At 41.1% G+C, this 17,198-nt stretch overlaps 2 protein-coding genes across 5 annotated transcripts in view; one reads left to right on the forward strand and one right to left on the reverse strand.

The window, feature by feature from the left end:
- LOC121331065 (ras-specific guanine nucleotide-releasing factor RalGPS2) overlaps positions 1-17,198 on the forward strand; it is a 55,073-nt gene that overhangs the window by 27,149 nt on the left and 10,726 nt on the right. For all 4 annotated transcript variants that reach the window (XM_041278215.1, XM_041278218.1, XM_041278217.1 and 1 more), the window contains exon 8: positions 417-543. In XM_041278215.1, coding sequence (XP_041134149.1) covers positions 417-543 — 127 coding nt within the window. The remainder of the gene's footprint in view (positions 1-416; positions 544-17,198) is intronic.
- LOC121331066 (angiopoietin-related protein 1-like) lies at positions 2,321-15,936 on the reverse strand. The gene is made up of 5 exons (XM_041278219.1): positions 15,595-15,936; positions 7,581-8,484; positions 5,230-5,423; positions 3,547-3,817; positions 2,321-3,335 (listed from the first exon to the last, which is right to left on the reverse strand). Exons 2-5 carry the CDS (start codon positions 8,401-8,403, stop codon positions 3,148-3,150), a joined length of 1,476 nt encoding a protein of 491 aa, XP_041134153.1. The 5' UTR covers positions 8,404-8,484; positions 15,595-15,936; the 3' UTR covers positions 2,321-3,147.

Genomic DNA, 17,198 nt, shown 5'->3' on the forward strand with positions numbered 1-17,198 from the left:
CTCACTGTGGATCAGCTTCACTCCCCTGCCCCTGTGTTACTGCCCCCCTCCTCGGAGCTCACTGTGGATCAGCTTCACTCACCTGCCCCTGTGTTACTGCCCCCCTCCTCGGAGCTCACTTCACTCCCCTGTGTGTTACTGCCCCCCTCCTCGGAGCTCGCTGTGGATCAGCTTCACTCCCCTGCCCCTGTGTTACTGCCCCCCTCCTCGGAGCTCACTGTGGATGCAGCTGTTTTTAAATAGCGCTGCTGCCTGCTAGAGAGCTGTCCCTGGATAGCAATGTAGTTCTTGGTGCACACCAGCAGCACACTGCTTTTGTTTCTGGTCCTTTCCAAGTTTTAAGGGCTACATTTGTTACTAGTTTTATATTGTCATTTTATTTAAAAGTTTTCTCCTGTATTCTTTTTCATTTTCAGCTCCTAAGTCGGAAAGATAAAACTACCTTTGAAAAATTAGAATACCTGATGGCTAAGGAAGATAATTACAAACGGCTCAGAGAATACATCAGCACCTTGAGCATGACTCCCTGTATCCCTTATTTGGGTAAGATCAATGAAGCAATAGAATGTTTCAAATGATATTTCCACATCATCCTTAGGGGTCAGCTGTACCAGCTGTGCTCAGAGCTATGCTGTATCTTCTTATGGGTAAGCTTTAACGTTGAGCTCCAGCAGGCTTAAGCAGCCCTCCTGCTCATATAAACAGTAGAATATGTGTAACATCAGCAATTACGAGAACTGTACCCGGCTTGTAAATACCATCTCAAATCACACATGCACAGAATGAGTGCAAGCTGTCATTGCAGTGGCTGCTAAGTGTCATGTTAACTTGGTGTGAGGAGGCACTGTACTGAGGAGGGGGTTGCTGGAGCGTTAGTGTTCTGGGTCCCTCGTGTTTCCAGCCCTACTGTGTTACATGTTAGGAGCTTCGCCTCTCTGAAATTGCTTTGCCGTGTGGAGTGCTAAATAAATACATGATTCATGGAGAAGTAGTTTGCAGGTTTTTTTTGGGGGTTTTTTTTTGGTACTGTGGCAGCACAGCCTATGTCCAAGAGAAATGCATAGAAAAGCACAGAATATAAAATAACAAAAACCCATTTTGGTAGATATTCTTAAAATGCATATACATTTTTTTTTTGTGCTTTTTTGTTTTTTTGTGCTACATTCATAACTCCTGCATCTGTATAGAACAGGAATTTCTCTGAAGGCTGTTTGGGAGGGCTTAGTCAGTCTGGCATTCAGGAGAGGAAAAAGCTGCTCTCCCTGTCGTGCACCATCTCTGAAATGCATTAAAATTGCTGATTTATTTTTGTCATAAATTTGTTATAATCCTATAGAGACGATCAGGCTTTTGGCAAAGTCAACATTTAGAGCCATGTGTTTCTTCTACTGACAGGACAGCTGAGTTTTAACTGAGGGACATGGTTTTAACAGGTAAAGTACAATTGTGTGCGGAGTGACTCTCACTGGCAGACAGCTAGTGATCCAGTAGGTAACCCTTCTCTTGCAATGTACGCTATCGTAGATATACATGTGGTTCTTACCTTTACACTTGCACAAGAGGTTGATGTCAGCTTACTTATCACAGCGGATAAACTAGATATCTAAATAAACAATATGTATTTAAATAAATGTGTACCATAAGTTATTATTCATTAAAAAAAACTATAAGGCATTACCTATTGGTCTTGTTTCGTTGGATTAATTAACAAAGTAACTTAAGCGCCTCCGCTGAGGAGGTGGCTGTGCTCGCTCCAGGCAGCAACTTATTGGTTTGCAGCTCATTCTTTAATGCTGTGTGAAATACTGTACAGCATGTTCCTCCTAGTATTACTGCATTGCATCTTCTAAAAACAAGTATGTGTGTCCTGATCCTTCTGGTATGGAATGATTGCTTCCTGTTGTTGAGTGCAGTCAGATACCAAGATGCAAAGTGTTCAAAAGTGTACACTTAATTCAGTTTGCACAATCTTTTCAGTACTTTGGCTGTAGGCTTTTTGTTTGTGTAAGGCTTAGTGTACTTGTTTGCTGGCCATGTCCAACCCAGGAATATTTCTGCGGTGCAGCGACAATGGCTTTAACATAACTGGTCAGTTCATATGCATGGTTAACACCGGGGTGGGGGGGGGGGGGGGTGACTTTGGTATCTTTTAATACTGTGTGTTGCTGTTTGCATTGATGCATTTCTATAGGAGGCACACATTGAGTGAGGTCTCATACATATTGGTTTTACAAATAGAAGAAAGTAATACCAAACTGTATCATGCAGAGGTTTAATTTCATGACCCCCAAAAGAACAGAATGAAGAAATGGGATGTTTGTCATTTAAAAATCTTTTATTTTGTGATTGTATGTGGAGGCAGAGTTGGCGTTTCCGTCCATCTCCTGTCTGTGGGGTCTCTGGCTTGTTTGCTTGTGGGGGAGGGGAAGGGGGGGGGGGCTGGTGGCTGTGACTGGGTTGGAAATTCCGATTTGCTGTAAACTACGTTTACAGAATTTACAACATCACCGGAACAGTACAAACACAATCAAGCATGAGCTGATAAATAACTCAGAAAGGACGATTGCAAGCATGACAAACCAGGCCAAGTATATTAACATACCAAGCCTAGCATAATGTAGTTGAAAGTGCAGAACATAGTTTGGGATAAAACATTTAGTATTATTTTATTTAAATATTAGACGTTTTAAGATACTTGAATATAAAAACATCAATACATCAAATGCCCGTTTTTTCCTCAACCTATTTCATTCCTAGGATGAATTACAGGTGTTTTAATCTTTTTGAAAAGCATGTCACAAGCATGTAGGAATATTTCAGTGTGTGTGTGTTTGTCATTTCCTCTAGCAGAATGCTGGACGGAGGCTCCACAGCACCCAGCCCTGGGTGGGAGTGTGGAAGTTACTGTGATAATGAGCAAAGGCCAGTTGCTTTGCTTCCAGCAGAAGAGCTTGTAGCCTGAAATGAAGTTCTCTCTCTGGAACAGTAATCCAAACGTATCACATTTCCATCAGGAGGAGTACATACATTTATTCATTTTAATTTCTATTTTTTGAGGATGGTTGTACTTATATAAAACATGTATAGAGGAAGGAAGGAAGGGGGTATTATTTCAGCAAGTTGATGCTGTTGGATAGTCTCCACTCTTCAGTCAATGGGTCTGATCATCATTTGAACCTCCCTGAGGGAGTAGGACCCCCCTCGGTACTCTGCCCAGTAGATCCCGTCCTGGAACTTGCTGCGGTAGTGCCCTCCGCGGTACCACACCCCGTTTAGATTGGACTGCGCACATGAGTTGTACCACCAGCCGCCCTTGTGGAAATGGGCACAGTTACCTAGAGACAAGGAAACCGGAGAAACGTTAGGGGTGTGGTATTAAATGAGCAAACCTGAATACACAGAGGTTACTTGCAACATAGTCTTCTACAGCATGATTCCAGAATGAACCAAAAGGTTTTTATTTTTTTTGTTTGTGTCACACGTGTGTAGCGTGGGGAAGGTTTCACCCTGGATATTAGGCTAACGGAGGATCTGATGTGTTTTTACCTGAGAAAGCGTCCTTGTCCCTGTCCAGCGTAGTGAACTGCTTGCCATTGTGCAACATGAGCGAGTCCCCGGCGTTCCCTTGGTACGTGCCCAGTCGCAGCCGATAGAAATCGCTCTCGGGCTCCAGGTGGAAGCTGCTGTACTCGGCGTACACCTTCTTGTCTGTCCAGTCCTCCAGCTCGATCAGCAGCCTATAGCTCCCCTGCTTTGCCAGGTTGTAGATATTCTCCAGACCCAGCCAGTATTCATTGTCGATGTTACCAAACCCTTTCTAAAAGGAAATAAACGCTTAGTAGTACTGTACAATATCTGGAAGTTAAACTTGTTGTGAATTGATTCATTTATCTTACGTATTTAGTATTGCTATTTAATGTGGGCTTCAGTGTAACACACAGGCACTCAGTTATCACTTTAGTATATTTTGGCTCTGCACTAGGGCTAACGCTCCACTTGTGATCTGCAGTGACTGGTATGTAGAGGGTTAAAGCATACTGTTCCCGAGCCAACATGACCTCTTTTTCTTGTAGCCTTTTTAAGTGTTTTGGTATTGTTTCAATAGGTGTTCCTCTTTGTTTGGAAACTTTGATTGTTGAGATAAATGTTTCAGTGATTAGCACATGCTGTTTTTAATTTTCAGAATTATGGTTTGTCATGTTCCTGCCTGTGTTGTGTTCTAAACCACTCCATTGTTGATGATAAATAATGGAATCATTCACAAAAGGAAGGTCACAGACTTTTGAGAAGCTGTGGAAACTTTAAGTAATCCGTCTGCTTGACGAATCTGCACTGGTTACTGTTTAACTTGTTCTCGTTCCAGAATATATTTATTTGACATGTTAGTGAAAATTAGAGGGTTTTTTTCATGGTCTCATAAAAATGTGATCCAGTAAAGAACTGGACTCTTAACTCTGATCCAGGGTCAGAGAATAAAACAGATGGTCTGCTAATTCTCATTTATATACATTAGAGGCGCTCTGTGACTTCAAGGTCAGGGAATCAGGAGGGTTTAACAGTGCAGAAGATTAGCAGGAAATGTGCACCCTCAGGCAGTAGCTTTACTGACCAATGCTTAGTCCTCATTCCTTATTCCCCTAACAGCACCCCCAGAAACATTGCCCACTTTGGGAAATAATCCCAAACACTTATTTTAATCTTAGAGGTAGAATGTATTTAACTTGCTAAAATTGTGATTTTTCAATTGGTTGTCTGCTTGTTTTCACTCATTTGATATGGTTCGCTCCCTGAAACACTAAGCACAGTGCTTTGGCAGTTGATTGCAGGGCAGACCGTCTGTTTAGGCCAAGTAGTCGTACTGTATTTACTTTGGTATTTTGTACAGACTAGTTTTACCATTTTATTATTTATTTATTTGTTTATGCTTTTTAAAAATTGTAATTTGCCATCGCTAGTCTTTCTCTTTACACTGCGCAGATGGGAAGCTGTGTGGGTGTTCTGAAGAAACCACGATAACCACTAGAAGAAAGAATCCCACCTCCCCCCAAAATATGACTTCTCAGCCTGTGTAGTTTTCTGACATGAAGCAGGTGGTTTGTACTGATGTAACACAGTGGGTTCTTCTGGTATAGTAATGTCTGTGTAGTATTGTTAGTTGACCCGTTTCATGAGAGTATAGAGCAGTGTTACACATGTCATGGTGTCGGAGGGAGGAGGTAGTACATTTACCTTGTAATTGTCCCAGTTCCTGAAGAAGTTGACCGAGCCGTCCATCCTGCGCTGGATGACTGTCCAGCCCCCGTTGTCCAGTCCGTGCTCGCACCACACCTGCATCCGCACATCACTGTTGTCAGGTTTGATCAGATAGATCCCACTGGTTGTATAGCCAGCCTTACGGACGTGGTAACAGTCTTTAAAAGGGCCTGCAGGACATGGAGAAAGGGCTTCAGAAAGACAAGCACCGGAGCCACTAGTAATTAAATAAGCAATACTTTTGAAAAAGTGTCGATGCTATAAAGAAACCATGTTCAAGACTTTTATGAAGCCGGTAATATTCGTTAGCCCTCTGTTTTGGGAAGAATGGAGAATGTTGACAGTGTGGTTCTCGCTGTGTCCTCTTTTCATTTCATGAAAGACAGGAAGTAGAACTCAGTGCCAGCACTTGTTCATAGCTGATTAAATATGATATGTTCTCAGCTCGTTTCTGCAGGGGGAGTACTTTCACAAGCAATCTCATTCAATTAATACTGCCTTTGGTAAGTAAGAGCTGGTGGGGTGATTTACTCTTTTGCTTTAGAGGTTATTTCTCATACTATCCTGTCTTTACAATCTGCACTTCTCTTTACAATCAGTAGATCTGTGGAGTATACAAACGCTGCACTTCTCTTTACAATCGGTAGATGTGTGGAGTATACAAACGCTGCACTTCTCTTTACAATCGGTAGATGTGTGGAGTATACAAACGCTGCACTTCTCTTTACAATCGGTAGATGTGTGGAGTATACAAACGCTGCACTTCTCTTTACAATCGGTAGATGTGTGGAGTATACAAACGCTGCACTTCTCTTTACAATCGGTAGATGTGTGGAGTATACAAACGCTGCACTTCTCTTTACAATCGGTAGATGTGTGGAGTATACAAACGCTGCACTTCTCTTTACAATCGGTAGATGTGTGGAGTATACAAACGCTGCACTTCTCTTTACAATCGGTAGATGTGTGGAGTATACAAACGCTGCACTTCTCTTTACAATCGGTAGATGTGTGGAGTATACAAACGCTGCACTTCTCTTTACAATCGGTAGATGTGTGGAGTATACAAACGCTGCACTTCTCTTTACAATCGGTAGATGTGTGGAGTATACAAACGCTGCACTTCTCTTTACAATCGGTAGATGTGTGGAGTATACAAACGCTGCACTTCTCTTTACAATCGGTAGATGTGTGGAGTATACAAACGCTGCACTTCTCTTGTCAGACGAATCACATTCTGTACCGTTTACTTCACAACAGATGAAGGTACTTGATGTAATAAGTGATTTAATGCAATGCAAAGTCTCTTTTTCTGCCCTGTTACAAAAAGTTCAGATATAACAGAAGTCTAGATTTGGAACACATTCCTGCCTTTTGGCATTGCAATAGTAAAAGAGATTCAATGACTTTGACTTTTCCAATCAGTTTTATAATTAGTGTTTCAATGACATTTGGAATTTCCTTCTGATTGAATTCTGGTCAGGTTAAAGGTTTTACATTTTTGAAAGAACCCACACATCTCTGTAGTTTATCTTTTTAGGTGTGGTTTTTCATATTTTCACAATGACCTTTTTTTTTTCAGTTTTTTTTTTCCTTGAGTACCTTTCCAGATGTTAGTCTGAAGGTCGTGAATAGAGCTGGGCGTCGGCCCAAGACAGTCCAAGAGTTTTCTTTGGAGCTGCGTTTAAGAGCCTAACGCAAGGAAATGCTTGGCTTGTTCAGGCTAATGATTAACTTTTTTCCAGCTTGTACAGTCTCTTAAAGGGCCTCAAGATGGCTTCCCATGCACCTGCATGGACCTCTCAGAACTACATTTCCCATCATCCTCCTGCTCACACGCAACTGAGATGGATTTACTAGTGAGCAGGAGGATGATGGGAAATGTAGTTCTGAGAGGTCCATGCGGGTACACGGGAAGTGATCTTGAGGCAGGGAATGCAATTTAAAAAGTTAAAGTGGTCAAAATGTAAAAAAAAGAAAAAAAAAAGATTTTAAAACAATACACACAGCTTACGTAAACAATTGTAGCAACACATGGGAACATGTAACTCAATAAAATAAAAAGGTCCTTATGTGCCTTTTAATGTGCTGTAGCGACATTGCACAGCAGTTACTGCTGTCTTTGGAGCCAGCACTGAGGCACAGACTGAGACAGCCTGCAGTTACACCCAGCCTCTCCCAGCAAGCTGTTGGGCTTGTGAGTCTATTGATAATGGTATTAAAACTAATCAGAAGTATAGATTTGCATGTTTAAAGTGCTTCAGGATTGATCAGAGCATCTCCTTGTGTCTCATCGAACAGAAAGGGCGCGTGTGGTATGAGCTTACCATCGGAGATGGCCGTCCCCTGTGCAGGGGGGATCCCCAGAGCCACGGAGGTTGGGGATGGGTCCATTCGGATCCCCATGTCCCTGTAGTAAGCCTGGTTCTGGTCTCTCTGGATCTCGTTGCCACCATACAGGCTGCTGCTGTAGCGATTGTTTGGGGGGATGTGCTCGGGCACCACCTGCACCAGAGGAGGCATGGCAGGGAGGTCCTTCCTGGTGTAGGTGCGCATGCACTGCTCCTCCAACATGGTGATGATTACTGACTGGTTATTGACCAGCCCAGCCAGCTCCGTGTAACGCTGCTGCAGATCCTTGTAGCGGCTGCCCATCTTGAGCATCTCAGAGGTGACGTTGAGGATCTTGTTCTCCAGCTGGGAGATCTCCAGGGAGTTATCCCTCTTGCGGATGATCTCGTGCAGGAGCTGCATGTAGAGTTGGGTGACCCTGGAGTTCATGTTGCGGCTCTCCTTCCTCAGCAGCTTCATCTCGTTCACAATGTTTCCGTCCACGTCCACCACCAGCTGCAGCGTCTCAATCTCCCTCTTCTGCTTGGACAGGATCTCTTTCAGGTCCTCCAGATCCATGCGGGTCACGCGCTCCTTGTCAGGCACCGGCCCCTTGGCATTTGCGCAGATGGGCCCTGTGATCTTCTGCTGGGGGATCAGGAAGGTGTACGAGCATTTCTTATTGATCTCCTCCTCGTCGGTTGACCTGGGGTTCCTCCTGTGTGGTGATGCACCACTAGTTTGTAAATGCAGTTTTCTACATTCTACCCAGGCTGACAGATAAAATATTGCAAAAAAAGTCCATGTCAGTGGCTTCATTGTTTAAAATTTTTTTTTTTTTTTTTTTTTTTTTTTTTTTTTTTTTACAAAATGATATACTGTAGTTGGGGAATGATAAATCTGAAATGGAGAAATAAATACAAATCAGCAAATGTATTTGCTAGTCAAAGAACATGCAGAATTTGCTTACTAGTTGGGTCTTTTTTTTGTTTGTTTTGTTTTTTTTAAATAACTCTGCATGTGCCATTTAAAAAACAATTGTACTGAAAGATCAAATAAGAAGCCTGAGTAAAACCAGGTGTAATCAAGATGAGCTGGAGGCATTTATCTGTGTGGTGTTGTGCTTCACCAAATAACAGCTTGTAGTGACCCGAATCAAAAATGTGTCTCTACCAAAGGCAGTCATTGCACAGTATTTTGCTTTTATTTGGTCTTCCTCCCCCAAACACACAAATGATTTAACAGCTCGGACCACACTGCGGTGGGAACAGCTGCCATGCAGCAAAACCCAAATAAATGCAAAACACATCCAGCCACGGGCATAAGACCTCAGGATAATTCATATTTTTACACTATTAACAATGCAGATGTGAAAGCCTCCACGTTGAACATGTGTTAAAGTACTGATTCATTGTTTATTTAGAGTGGAAGGCTTCTCTTAGGGTAAATAATTCTTGTAATTGGCTGCATAGTCCATAGTTTTGATTTGATAGGCTTGGGTTACAGCTCATTTTTATTACCACACAAACTCAATTGATGGCTGGTTCTGCTGTTGTTTTTCCAGTGAAATAGATAGCTAGCTATAATATCTATCTGTCTATCTCAGATCTCCTGAAAATATGAATTTTACTACTTGAAATTTGAATAAAAACATACAGATCTAAAAAGTAGAATTTTCTGCTAGACAAGAAACAGGGACACTTTTTTTTCACATTACTGTTTAGTTTCAAGTTTGGTTGTCTTGATTTTGTGAAATAAGACTTTTTTTTATTTTATTTTTTTTCCTCTCCTACCTAACCCCCCCAAGAAAATAACATCCTCCTATGGGAGCTCCCTCATGCATGGTTTAATTGGAGCTGACAACATATTGAATGTAGTGGGAGAGCAGAGTCAGAACTCTGATGGGTTTTTAAAACCCTTTGGCACTGGCATTTCAGTAGAACACACTGTGAATTCCTAACAGATGTTTCAAATTCTGTGCTAGCCAGCTGGGGGTTACTTTTAATTCCCGTTTCTGAAGCATCAATATTCGCACATGCTTCAGGGTTAGAAACTAACAGAAGTGTGGTACTAGTCCTAAGGAGTAGTACTTTTTGAAACTTGCTAGTCCTTATGTGAAGTTCCGGAGTCGCAATCAAACAGCTGTTGGGGTCCCTAAAATAATAGGCTTGCATTTTTATTTTCCTAAAAATTGAACACACATATATAATTTTTATTTATTTATTAATACAAAAAAGATACAATAAAGATGAGTGCTCATTCCCAGATACATGGATTAGGTTTCTGCATCTGCCTTCCCCACATTCCGAGCCCTGATCACTGCCTCAGTAATGGAACTATCTGTAGATCCATCCCAGGTAACAGACACATATTTAGCATATATACAGTCCTGTGCCTATTTAAAATTTCTATAGGCTTTCCCCACATTTAATCCTTTTACCTCATCCAGGTCACACCTCCTTCAAAATCAGAATACAGCAATGCTGCTTTGCAAGGGTGGGAGCTGTTCTAAAAGCACTTCTAGCTTTAGAATCACAGAGGAGTTTCCGGTGTGTAGTGATTGTCGCACTTTTGTTCATCGTTTTTATATTGTTTTGATGTCTAAAAAGTAAATTTTGTTCATACCGAAAGTTTATCTCAAAATAGTGCAAAATTCGGCATGACAAGGGGAGATGAAGGGATGTTTCAGTTCTGAGTGACTGTTTTGTAAGCATTGTGAGTGTTTGTTCACCACTGCAAAACCTCGTTAGAATTGACTTCTCCTGCATTTTTTAAACGCAGTCCTGTAAATGAGTATATCTGTGCACTTTTTTTAAGCACTCGCCCACAGCACTACAGAGACACAGACATCAACTAGTCCTTATCTGTTTTAGTTTTGCCTTGGGCGGATGAGCGAGCGTTCGTTTCTAACCCTGTACTTGAATGTGACTGAGAGCAGCAATAATTCTGCATGAAAACAGAGTTTTAAACACTTTTTTTTTTTTTTTTTTTTTTTGTCTGTCTCCTGAGAGTAAAATCTCAGTGAAGAAACCATATTTAGGGTTCCTGTATCTCCACATGTGCCCGAGTCCAGATGCCATATTGTACAGTCTGTAATGCTGAAACTGTGCTGTGAGGGATGGGAAAGAAGTCAAGTCTGTCATGCTGTATGCAACAGGAGTCTGCAAACTAGGGCTGTAAAAGTCCGATTGCCTGGTCCTATCAGCCTCATTCCTACCAGGTAGCAGTTCATAATAATGTTGAATAATGAATCAACAACATGAATTGAAAACTCAAAACAGTCTCTGTCCATAATGGGGTACAGTTAGCATGTGAAACCTTCCGGTAATGCAGGCTAATGTCTCTCTAGTTAAACATGCGTGAGAAACCTGTGATAGGACTCTATAATAGGATCGTATTTTGACTTGGGATCCTATTGCGCATATATATATAATCTATATATACACACACACACACACACAGTTCTCCCTCGTTATAAGGCTCTCGATTTTATAACGCGCCTCGGATATAATGCTCCTATAGCATATCCCCCAATTCCCTGTACTAGTGAGTCATGCAATATTAATACAGTAAATAAAGTACCAGTGTTGTTCAGACTGTAAGCAACTTTTCAGTCTAAGTTAAGGACATAAGAACATAAGAAAGTTTACAAACGAGAGGAGACCATTCGGCCCATCTTGCTTGTTGGTTGTTAGTAGCTCATTGATCCCAGAATCTCATCAAGCAGCTTCTTGAAGGATCCCAGAGTGTCAGCTTCAACAACATTACTAGGGAGTTGGTTCCAGACCCTCACGATTTTCTGTGTTAAAAAAAAAAAAAAAAAAAAAAAAAGTGCCTCCTATTTTCTGTTCTGAATGCCCCTTTGTCTAATCTCCATTTGTGACCCCTGGTCCTTGTTTCTTTTTTCAGGTCAAAAAAGTCCCTTGGGTCGACATTGTCAATACCTTTTAGAATTGTGAATGCTTGAATTAGGTCGCCGTGTAGTCGTCTTTGTTCAAGTCTGAATAGATTCAATTCTTTTAGCCTGTCTGCATATGACATGCCTTTTAAACCTGGAATAATTCTGGTCACTCTTCTTTGCACTCTTTCTAGAGCAGCAATATCCATTTTATAGCGAGGTGACCAGAACTGAACACAGTATTCAAGATAAGCTCTTACTAATGCATTGTACAGTTTTAACATTACATACATCACATCATAAGTTCTGTTTCTGTCTCTCCCTTTTGATACAGTATCTGAACTGAAGAAAAGCTGCGCTGGCACTTTATAACAGAGACATCTTATTAAGCATTTGTTTTATAACTAAGTAAATATTAGGCCTATAATGTGGTTATCTTTCCTAATCTATTTCCTTTTTTGCTACGAGAGGAGCTCTAGCTATCTCCGGGAGACAAGACGCTTCATCCCCGCTCTGGCAGCCGAACCTGGGGCAAGCCCACTCCCTCTTTCCCTCACCCGACCTGCTCTCCTCGCACTTGGTTTGCTTGTCTTTTGCTTTGAACTGAACTCCCGATCGCCGTTTAGCCAGGATAATTATAGTTTTAAAGCTGCTATTAAAATGGTCCATGAGTGGGAATGTTACCTTTTTATTATTTTTTTTTTTTTTAATAGCGTTGATTGCATGGTGCTTTTATGCATGGTTAATTCGGGGAAAGTTACATTTTTGCTTCACTGTGCATTATAGAGAGGGAGTTATTTTGTATTTGTCAGATGTGTGGTGTTATGCGCCCCCACTCCCCAGTCCCCCCCGTTTCTAATGCTCTTCGGTTATAACGCTCACATTGTGTGTCCCCCGAGACCCGTGTTATAGCGAGGGAGCAGTGTGTGTGTATATATCACACATACTGCTGTGCAAAAGTCTTAGACATGTTGCATTTTTCTACTCTGATGAATTGAGCGTCAATAATTTACTCAAAGCCTCCACTAGTGTTTTCTACTATTATAACAACCTTGACTTGCATAAAGAAGGAAAAACATTGAGTGGAATAGCTTGCTCTCGACCAGCTCGGATGATGCTTGACTGTTTACTGCATTGCTCTCGACCAGCTCGGATGATGCTTGACTGTTTACTGCATTGCTGTCGCCCAGCCCGGATGATGCTTGACTGTTTACTGCATTGCTGTCGCCCAGCCCGGATGATGCAAACTGCTTTGAAGAGCTTTAATACAGTGCAGATGAAAGGAGCCACAGAATACCGCAGGAGTGATGGCAGCACAGGCACATGGCAGACCACAGAGAAACGAAAAAGACTCAAAACAGCCCAAATAACTGATAAAAACAAAACTAAAATAACATTTAAACAAGCAAACTGCATCTAAAAAAACATTTACTGGATAGCTGATGGTGTTCATAAATGTTACCAAACTAAACATATTTTTGGGAGAGGGGTGACACACCCCTTCATTCATTTCCAAGCTGTCAATGTTTAAGTTTGGTTCACCCCCTTCGTTACCCTAAATACAATATTATCCATGTCCTGGTGTGTCCAAACATCCTGAATGAAATCATTCATCACATTGTAAAATGCTTTCAAACTCACGCACACCTGCTATCCACACACGTGACAATGTGTTATTGTTGAAACATTATCCTCACAAAAAGAAACAAACAAAAGTATACTGATACGGGCCACTGTGGGCTGTAAAGATGATGTTTGTTACCAAAGTAAGAGAAGACTATGGATTTCCACGTTAATTGTTACGTCCCTTTTTTTCCGAAGCATGTTTTAAAGATATGCTCGTAATGTCTTCATTATTAAGTTAACATAGCATGGATTAAATCCACATTGATTTAATGCACATACCATGTATCTCGTGGCGAAGTCCGATGTGATGATCTGTGCGCTATCCATCTTAGAAGGAGCTACTGTAGTCTTTCTGGCAGTTAGAGAATCTCAGGAAATCCGAGCTGCTCTTCGGAAGCTAAGCAATATTCATATGTAAATATTTGTATTCATTTGAATGTTTAACTAATAGCTTTCCTGGCTTTGTGGAAAAATCTGGAGCAATGACATCAGATATAATGGAAGAACAGAGCTCCACGTTTGTGTTTTTGAAGTCTACACACATTTAGTTCATGAGTGTATGCTGAGCACAAGTATTTCTTTCTCTGGTTAGAATGCAATTAAAAGCATATTTTAATTGAATCTTTCTTAAAATGGAAACTGTCCTTTTAAATGTCATTCTGCACATGAGTGGTTGCTCCTGAGGAGTGGAGAGCTGTGCAGTGTTATCCTTTAATATTGCACTAAAACCAGGTAGCATTGGAAGCATTTACAATTACCAATTAAGTGTAATGAGGCATGATAACCAGTACTGTCCAGATACATGAACGCCAACAAGTCTTGTCAGATTACTCTTAATCTGAAATCTGGTAAATAAAATAACCTTTTCTGTTGAGGGTATTTGTGCTTGGCAAGACTCCCAGACAGTGGTCTTTTAGTTTGGTAATGAAAAGTACAAAAGTAACAGATTTTCAGGTTTCAAATTACTAATTGGATAAGTGACAGGGTGCTTGGATAGAACAGGAGGAATTGAATCCCGAGGTGTATTTCTGTTGCGGTCTGCTTTGTGAATAGGACATATTAGATGTATGGAGATGAACGGGTGACTGGAGTGTGAAACTATAAAAAGTAACTGTTCAATTTAAATCTTTGAACCGTGAAACAGACACAGTTGTCACAGTAAGCGCTGGTATCCATTTTGTGCAGTACAGTAATAGTGTACATAATTTTGCAGGGGAAAGGTGAAAACCTGCAAATCATTTTTCACTGAATGCTACAAAAATTCTTTCAACATGTGCTTCCAGTTATCTTGCTGTGGTGGCGCTTTTTTTTTTTTTTTGCAGAGAATGCAGCAAATGTCACATTTGTGCTTCTATTTCTGAGAGACGTTGTTGGGTTGCACATTAAGAACCCTTACAGGACAATCAGATATTCAAGGTGAAAACACAAAGCATGCAGTGTTAGTTAAATCAGAAGAAAATTGTACCTAACAGTTTCAATTATTGGTAATTAAGTAGTTTAAAACAAAACATTTTATAGCTTGTTTTATAAAGCTGTTTCGAATTTCTTACTTAAATTTGAGAATCCTCAAACAACAACATAATGAGGGATGAAGAAAATGAAACTGTGTAACTGCGTGCGGGTCCTGGTGATCTTAACAAATAAATGAAACTAAAAACAAAACACAGACCATACGTGGTGTTTAGAGTTCTAGAGAGTTCATTCTCAACACAGCTGCTCCTGCCTGAGAGGGGAAATCCAGGCCACAATGCCTTACCGGTCGCTGGAGATTTCTCGGGGATCTCTGTCCCCCAGTCAGCAAACAATTGACTCCTGCTGACAGGACAGACCCACTGAGCCATGACACCAGATAGTGCTGGATATATAGCTAGATAGATATAGCATTATGTAGAAGCTTGCGATATTACATTTAAAAACACGCTGTTCAGTATTCTGTGCCACTTGTAGTAAAATGACCAGTAGGAGTGCGGGCTGTTTGAAAGTGAATGTGTCTGGGAATGTACACTGCCCTTTGCTGCAGAACTAGTCCTTAAACACCCAGCACACAGGGTTTTTATTTTATTTTGAAAGCAAAACTACAAAGATACAATCAGTCGCACTAAGACATGAGAGTAAGCAGTTAATAATTTTATTTATTTATTTTTTTAAATTCTCACCCTTTTAATGAATTTCTAAAATACATTTAGACAAAAAAAAACACAGATGCTGATGTTGATAAATCCCTTTCAAAATAGGAATCATATGTCCGGAATTGGTTAATAATTCCATTAAAAGATCTGTCTGTGCATTGGCATTATTGACCTGGCTCCCTCTCTATGTGCAGACAGTTATAAACAGGGCTGTTCAGCACTGCAGGTTAGAAATGAGAATGGGTGTTTATTGTTTGACCCGGAGTACATATTTCAACCAAATAATAAGAAATGCGCTTTTTATGTAAAAGAAGCTCTTTTAATATGAATAGAAAATCAAAGCAAATTGATACAAACCTGTCTGTTCCCCCAATTTATTTCACTTCTGTTTCGATTTCACAATGCAGACTGCTCCAGTGATATATGTTTGCTAGTCCCATACTGTCAAATCCAGTAAAGCATAGTGTTTCATAGCGTTTATCCGTACAAGGTGGAGGGGATTTGGAGAGCTTGAATCCACCGCAAAGCAGCGGCACTGGGCTGCCTTCCCCCCGGCACTGCAGAGATCCAGACGTGGCTCTGGGCATTCACTCAGTTATGCTGACATTGTTCTCTACAGGCACCTTACGCTGTGCAGGGCAGGAGCCGGTATTGAAGGGCTGAGCAGGGTTTCTTGGTAACAGTGTGTTTTTTGGTTTTTTTCTCCTTTAAAAAGCTAAAGCACAGGAGGGGGGTGGGGGGGGTGTTGAGAGTTCGGACCGCCTCTGATGTCATTACTGCTTAAACTGATCCTGCAGGAGACAAAAACAAACTCCTCCTCGAGTTCCCGAAAAAGAACCCGACTCTGAAACAAGGAGTGATTGTATACACGTCAGAAAGGGTATTGAATGGGCAGGGGACTTCCTTTTCTGCTGTTTTAATGGAGTGCCTCTTGGACTGGACTGGTCTGGACTGGAAATTCATGTCATGTGCTCCATTCTTATCTTTCACCCTGTCAAGTTTCTGATTTTTTTTTTTGTTTTATTATTTTATTTTTATACTCCTAAAAAGAGGGTAGAGACAGTCATTCTTCACAGACAACAATAATAATAATAATTGAGCGTTGAGAGAGAGACCTCTGGGTGTGCAATAGCAGCGTGTTTCTGTATGGGTAAAGGAGAAACTGGTGGAACAGCTGCAGTTGTTTGTTTTCTAGTGGCCTAATCCAAAGTACATTTGTCCTATAATGCAAGCATGCTTGGCAGCCTTAACTTCAATATTGTATCATTTTTATGGTTGCATTTGTACATACTTTTAGGTTAAACATTTTTTTGTCCTTTTGAAACTAGTGCTTAAATCACGCTGGCTGTGCTTGACCAAAATACTTTTGCTGTATAAAGAAAACATAAAACAAGTGGAAATTCATTTAAAACTAATTTCCACCAGAGTTTGTTATGCTTTCTGCGTACAAGGTTATAAGAAAGCCTTTATTAATGATATTGCCAACACAAGTGCAATTGTTGTCAGCTGAAATACCATTCATGACACCCTCTAAGTACCTCTGTAGAGAACTGAACTAGATGTGTTTTAGTGTGCTAGCCCTGTGTCAGCTAGGGTCAGCCCCTTGGCTTAAACAGCAATCGTTCACACCACAACCCAGCAACCACAGAACACCTCAAACCCCTCCTGCCTCCCATGCTGGTCCAGGACTCTGAGCTTCTCAAACCCACAGTCTGCACAAAATGCAATGAAGTTGTTTTTCAACGAGATGTCTGTTACACTTTCAGTAAATTCTGGTTAGCGTGTACCGTAGGCGCTGCCAATCTGGGGAGACGAGGCTTTACGACAGAGCCCACTGGACAGGACAAGTTTATTTTGAAACCAGCCTGTGGGGGAAAATGAGCTATTCACAGGGAGCCCTCAACACATGATTGACAGCTTTAGCAAAACATTCACTTTCTTTTTTTTCCTAAAGGTGTGCT

Source organism: Polyodon spathula, chromosome 18 (genome assembly GCF_017654505.1).
Source record: "Polyodon spathula isolate WHYD16114869_AA chromosome 18, ASM1765450v1, whole genome shotgun sequence".
NCBI classification, from domain to species: domain Eukaryota; kingdom Metazoa; phylum Chordata; class Actinopteri; order Acipenseriformes; family Polyodontidae; genus Polyodon; species Polyodon spathula.

Excerpts from the sequence above, each read along its gene's own strand:
- LOC121331066 (XM_041278219.1), bottom strand. The coding sequence starts at position 8,403 with ATGAAGCCACTGACATGGACTTTTTTTGCAATATTTTATCTGTCAGCC. Across the intron at positions 3,818-5,229 it reads GGAACTGGGACAATTACAAG|AAAGGGTTTGGTAACATCGA; the intron begins GTAAATGTACTA and ends ATTTCCTTTTAG. Across the intron at positions 3,336-3,546 it reads GGACAAGGACGCTTTCTCAG|GTAACTGTGCCCATTTCCAC; the intron begins GTAAAAACACAT and ends CCTTGTCTCTAG.